The following is a 6,113-nucleotide window of genomic DNA, read 5'->3' on the forward strand; positions in this document are numbered from 1 at the left end:
GTGTTGTTCAGCATTGGGGTGAGTAGAAAATGAAGGCTAATCATGTTTTGGGTGTACCATTCCTTTAATCCCTCGGTCCAAGAAACTGTTCTATAGCGGACCTTTATACAGGAAGCCGTTTGCGCTGCTCTATGCAGGCTGCGGGGCCCTGATGTATGATTACAGTATTGAAGTGCTAACACTAGACATGCTAGTTAGCAATCAGGAAGAGGCGGCTGTAGGTCCATGAAAGCTTTGGTTTAAGAAGCAGGGATGGAAGACCTCCGTTTCCATAGCAATCACAATCTATGGTCCAATTAAACTCTGGCCAATTCAGATAGAAACGCATTAACATTCCTTCATCTTGCTGCTGATCAGGCAGGTTCATGCTTTACTTCGTCGGCAGTAAAAACGCCCCGTTAACGCCGGCTCAGGTTTCCCTTTGGGCAGAGCCATCTAACAGTTGGAGGCCGAGGAAATGGAGCATTGGCTTAGTGGTTTCATCGTTTATTTATCATAATTGAGACATAAGGATTTACTGTATACTGTAAATGCATTCAGGTCCCTCCATTGTGTGAAAGTTTGACTGGATGAAGGCCTCAATGTTTGGTTAAATAAATTTTAGCATCACATTCAGAAACATAAAATAACTAACCTGTTAATTAATGGATGAAATGAATGCATTTAATAAATAAATGCAGTTTTTAATGATCTGATTGATACTTTAAACATGGTTATGATCGAACCAATAATGGGGATACTTTGATATCTATTATACCTGTGAAAACCCTCCACCGAAAAATAGATTCATCTATAAACAAATCCTCCTGGTGAGGTTTACTTTGTCCTTTTGGTGCATGAAAACCATTTTCTGCATGGAGCAAACGGCAAATATTACTGGACACTGGCGCCATCTGCTGGCAGAGCGCATTCCTGCTTCCACATATTTGGCTCCTGCTTAACTCCGACTTTATTCCCACAGCTTGTTGTCTCCGTTCCTTCTTGGCAAGGACAGTTTTGGGCTTTTTTCACAACTGATCTTTGAACCTTTCTTCTTTTCCTCACTTCTGCCAGGAAATTTACTCTCTGGTTTTGTGTTAAATAGTGAAAAAACACAGAAAGCTTTTTATCCAGCAGAGTAAGCGACTGGCCCTATGGTCTAGTAACAATCACTGGGACCTGTTAAGGTTTGGACCCAAATGTCCCTCCAGGTGGGTCCGGTCCAATTTAGCAAACCGAACAGCGTCTTTTCAGACGTTTGGTCAAAACGACCTCACTGATAGCAGCGCTTCAGTCCTGTTTCATCTGCAGAGGTGGGTAGTAACTGCAGTAAACAGATCTCTAAAATATGTACATTAATCACAGCAAGGTTTGATTTTATCTTAATTTGTTTAAGTTGTTAAGGATTTCCCTTATTTGTAATCATCTCATTGATTTGTATTTTATTTCTAAAATAGCAGAACTTGAACATAAAGTCACTACCTGCTTTATTTCTAACTATAAAATGTCCAATCTTTTAAACATAGCCTGATAAACTAGACTAAATCTGAGATTAAATGTGTAATTTAGTCTGGTCCCGATTAATAAGTCATCAGAAGATTCTTGAGAACAACCCATGTTTTTTAAACCATGTGTGTTCCTATTGGCCAACGCTCTGACCAATGAGAGCAACTGACTGTGACGTAGTAAGAGCGACAGAAAGCTGGTGCGAGAGTGTAAACATACAGCTTGTTGGTAAAACGGCGAATACGTCCTTCTTAAAAATGAATGAGCGTAGAGCCTCTTCCTGCTTATGCTTCAATGAAAACCCCAAGTCTAATCCTTCCAAAGCTGATTCCAAAGCTGAGTTAAACGAGAACTGTTCAATAGTTGTTTCCATCTTCCTTGTTGTGTTTTCTCCAGCGTCGCACAGCTTTGTGGTCACGCCCTCAAACCCCCGCCCACTTTGCATCCAGAAATTCATACCACATCTCTGCGTAGTGATTGGCCCGCCAGTTCTAGGCCCTGGGGCATTGATCGAGACTAGACCACTCGCAGGCAAAAATGATTTTGGCCGCTGGCGGGTGGGGCTAGTTTACTAGGCTATATGTAACGAATACTTTCTTGTCTAACGCGAATAATTTCTTAGATGACTTCTTATCTTTACTTGAGCAAATATAATCTTGTAGTGCTACTTTTACGTGAGTGCTCTGCCCTCCGTTTATCTGCTTGCGAGGTTGAGCAGGAAACAGAACAAATTGAGCGATCAATGCCGATGTTTGGAAGTAGGATTTACAGCCACACTTTGCTTTCCGCTGAGATCAGAACATAAACAGACTCTTCAGCTTCAGTCAGAGAAGAGACATGAAAAGCTCATCAGCTCTTCAGCCAGCAATGTGTTGGAGTGTCCGTGTCCCTCAGAGGAGGTAGGCTTACCTCTAGTCCGTGTCGGAGGACCCTCAGGGTGGACCTCGGGCCACGTCCACAGGCCACATACAGCTGAGGCGTGTCTTCGTTAGCCAGATCTGCGATCTAAGGAGACAGAGAGGTAACAAGCAGATTACAGATCCACCCGATGGAGTAAAATGAAGAATTCCCATCTGCTCCCCCTCTGCTGGATGAGACAGCCTGACCTGACAGGACATGATGGGCGACAGGTTCTCCTGCTCATCCACCAGAACCAAGTTTTTCAGCGGTCGCGGCTGAAAGAAGAAGGTGTCTCCCTCCTCCAGCGGCATGGCTGAGGAGAACTCTGGCTCCTCGTCGTCGTCTCCCAGGTGAGCGATTTGGTAAAGATAACTGAGGAGCAGATTTTCACTGGTCAGAGATCCAAAAGAAAGAAACAAGATGAAGGAAATCGAGAACTTACTGGTTTCCAAACTCAGAGGCCACAAACAGGAAGCCAGTCTTCAGCACGCACATCGCCGTCGCCACGGGGATTGTGTCAAAGTATTTCAGGCGGATTTCAGTGACCTAAAACAGGAAAATAATTCAAGTCAGATTCTTTTATCGCTTAATCTGCGTCTCAAACGTTTAAGAGCAGAAATCTGATCCTAAAGAGGAGGAAAAGCTTAAATTCACCATTTCCTCGTCCGTTTCCAGCGTGACCTTAAAGATGTCCCCCTGCTCCGTCTGAGCCAGGAAGAAGAACATGGACTTGGTCTTGTGGGTGGCTGAGCAGACAAATATCATGCCGCGCTCCGGGTCGTCCAGATCATTCTGTAAACAAGGTTGGAGGGGAGGGGATTAGATAACAGGACCGACATCAGCAGGAAGATTCCTTTTTGAAGGACTCACCCTGCGGCGAGGGATGGGACAGCGGATGTCTGGCTGGTCTCCAAAGTTCTTGTAGGTGATGTAGTTCTCAGAGCAGATCAGGACGCCGCTGGGTCCGTCTGAACCGCCGGGAACTGAACGGAGAGGAGGGACAAACAATAACAGCTTTATTTCAGTTTCAGCGGAGGACCGTCCATGATGTTGAGAAGAAAATCTGCATCCAGATCAGAGATTTGAATGTTTCTCCACTTTTTGAGTCAGAGAAGAGACATGAAAAACTCATCACATCTGCAACACTTTGATCAGCACCAGTTGTTCTGCAAGACAAGGATCCAAAGACGTCAATGGATCTTTAAGGGAACGACTCAAAAACAAACAGAAGGTGGGGGGGGCTACATGTTCAGACATGCGGCGCTCATTATGGTGCCTGTGGGTCTTAATAGTTTTTAAGCTTCAATATCCCAAATCGACCAACTTCTGCAATACTGCTCCTGCGTCACAGTTAAGCACAGAACTCATCGAATACGATTTTGCGTCCGATCTGACAAAAAATCGTGTCGGAAAAGGCCGTAGCGTTTAGCGCTTATCGAAAGTCAATGGGAATGATCACAGCCGACACGATTTTACGAAAGGGGACGGCATAGCGGCGACTGAGATGGAGCCCAGGTTTATTTTAGTCGGACTACGCAGAAATTCAGCGGCAAATTCACGGGTCTGACAGGAAGAGAAACGTGGCTACAAAGTAAAACACATCCGCCTTGGGGGGAAATACAAAATAAACCTGTTAATCGCTCAGGTAAACAGTTTTGGAGTCGCACATCGCTTATATAGTAAGTGGGCCAGAAGACAAAATGAATGAAACATTAAAAAAATTTGATTTTATGCGTGATAGGAGATCAGGAGAGAAAGCAGATAAGTGATTCTCTTTGAGCTTCACAAAAAATAAAAAAATAAATAACGCAGGGCAGACAGAGGGGATAAGCGTGGCAAAAAACTTTTATTCATAGTTTTTTTTTTTTTTTTATAAAAAATAGGAAAACTATCAATAGCCCCCACAGATCAGAATCACCTCTCTGCCCCAGTCAGCAAATAAACCGTCCCACTGCGTTTTTCTTTTCTTCAGATGTGGATCTCATTATGTTTTTAAAATATGAACATTCTCCATCTGTTCTGGTTTGAGACGCTGCGCAGCCTCGTTAAGGCTTTGCTTTATGGAATACGGCAGTGTTTTTTTTATTATAACTTTTTATAAGTTCACTTTTTAAGTTCAGGACTTTACGGAAAAAGCAGAGATTTCAAAGGTTCCTGCTTTAGACTTTAGGATCTATATTAGAAAATACAGTTAATTGTGTTCATATATGTTAAAATGCTTTGGATGAATGAATCCAAATTAAAGTCCTGGCCCTAGTCGTGCTACATTAAAGCCCAACCCACAGCCGGTTTTCGTCCGACTACACGGGCATCATTAAGGGCCTAAGCTGTGAGACTAGATCCTCTGAGAAGCTCTGCTTGAAAAAGGCGGCTGTTTGAATCCTCCTCCTGATAACTGGGGTAACTTGCTGACAGTCTGTAACCAGTCTAGGAGACTAACGCACCAGTGATCAGGAAGTTTCCATGCTCCTCCAAAGCCTCGCTGTACTTCCGAACCACGTGGTTCAGGCCCAGATCCAGCTCGTAAAAGGTCAGGGTCTGCTGGGTGTTTGCAGCAGCTTCTCCTGTCGGGTCGTTGTCGGCTTCCTGCAAATAAACAAGTGAAACTGAATCCGTGGGGTTGAGTTGAGGTGTTGGGGCCTCTGATCCCAGATCAGGGTCAGGATCAGAGATGGTAAATCTTTCTTCAGTGAAAGTCAGAGAAGAGACATGACAAACTCATCACAGCCACAGCAGCAGAGGTACCGATGCGTCCAACAGGGGCTCACCTCGTAGTCCATTTCCAAACAGGCAAACATGGGATTCTCAAAGCCAACGTCGACTCCGACCACGTGGTAAACCAGCGTGTTGGCTTTATGAGCTTCCAGAGGAGAAGAGATGGTGAGCCTGGCAGCAGCGTCTCTGTTCAGGATGTAAACCAGCTTCTGCTTCTCTATCGCTCCTGGAAATCAGAAAGAAAACAGCTGCTTTGCTTCAGTAGCTCTGATAAATCTGAAGGACAGGAGACGGAAACCAGCCTCACTGGAGGGAACGTCAACAACACCCACCGATCATCACAGCTCTTCCCTTTGGGTCGACAGCCAGGAACTGTCCTGGAACGATGCGCCGGCAGCCGCTCTTCCCAAACGTTTCCTGGTGGACCTTCTCAAACTGGTTTTTTGATGGGTGATACTCCAGGATAACGATGCGACCACTGTCGCTTCCCACAACAATGTAATCTGCAAGAAACAAAAGCGTACAACAACCTCATCATTTAACTTGAACCTAACCGATGTGAGAAGTCTAAGCTTGGATAAACCCGCTCTGACAGACTTCACTTAACCCGGGCCTATACTGTACGATTTTTGCCCTTTTTGGGCAGATTTTCCAGTTATACAAGAATTTTCCGATCGGGCCGACGTTCAGCCTGATCAAGTGTCATGTAGGGTAACGAGGGGCCATCAGCCTTTTACGACCACCTCCCAACCAGGAATCATAAGGTAGGGAGAAAATCAAACATGTCTGATATTCAAACGGCAGTCGTAAGGTCGCATAAGAGTGTGCAACTATTGAAAATATCGCACAGTGTATGCCCGGCTTTGGGGGATGTCTAAAGAAACAGCCCTTTTATCTCTAAAATATCGCAAATAACTAAAGGTGCACTACACAAGTTTAGAAGGTAAATATAGTAGGGCTGCAACAACGAATCGATAAAATCGATAAAAATCGACTTTTAAAAGCGTTGGCAA

The 6,113-nt window shown here is 44.5% G+C and overlaps 1 protein-coding gene across 2 annotated transcripts in view; it reads right to left on the bottom strand.

The window, feature by feature from the left end:
* sf3b3 (splicing factor 3b subunit 3) overlaps nt 1-6,113 on the bottom strand; it is a 31,838-nt gene that overhangs the window by 20,801 nt on the left and 4,924 nt on the right. For both annotated transcript variants that reach the window (XM_015383798.1, XM_015383799.1), the window contains exons 4-11: nt 5,433-5,603; nt 5,154-5,326; nt 4,830-4,971; nt 3,256-3,368; nt 3,040-3,177; nt 2,828-2,931; nt 2,592-2,757; nt 2,395-2,490 (exon numbers count right to left, since the gene is read on the bottom strand). In XM_015383798.1, coding sequence (XP_015239284.1) covers nt 2,395-2,490; nt 2,592-2,757; nt 2,828-2,931; nt 3,040-3,177; nt 3,256-3,368; nt 4,830-4,971; nt 5,154-5,326; nt 5,433-5,603 — 1,103 coding nt within the window. The remainder of the gene's footprint in view (nt 1-2,394; nt 2,491-2,591; nt 2,758-2,827; nt 2,932-3,039; nt 3,178-3,255; nt 3,369-4,829; nt 4,972-5,153; nt 5,327-5,432; nt 5,604-6,113) is intronic.

This window comes from Cyprinodon variegatus, unplaced genomic scaffold, assembly GCF_000732505.1.
Source record: "Cyprinodon variegatus isolate N-32 unplaced genomic scaffold, C_variegatus-1.0 Scaffold294, whole genome shotgun sequence".
NCBI classification, from domain to species: domain Eukaryota; kingdom Metazoa; phylum Chordata; class Actinopteri; order Cyprinodontiformes; family Cyprinodontidae; genus Cyprinodon; species Cyprinodon variegatus.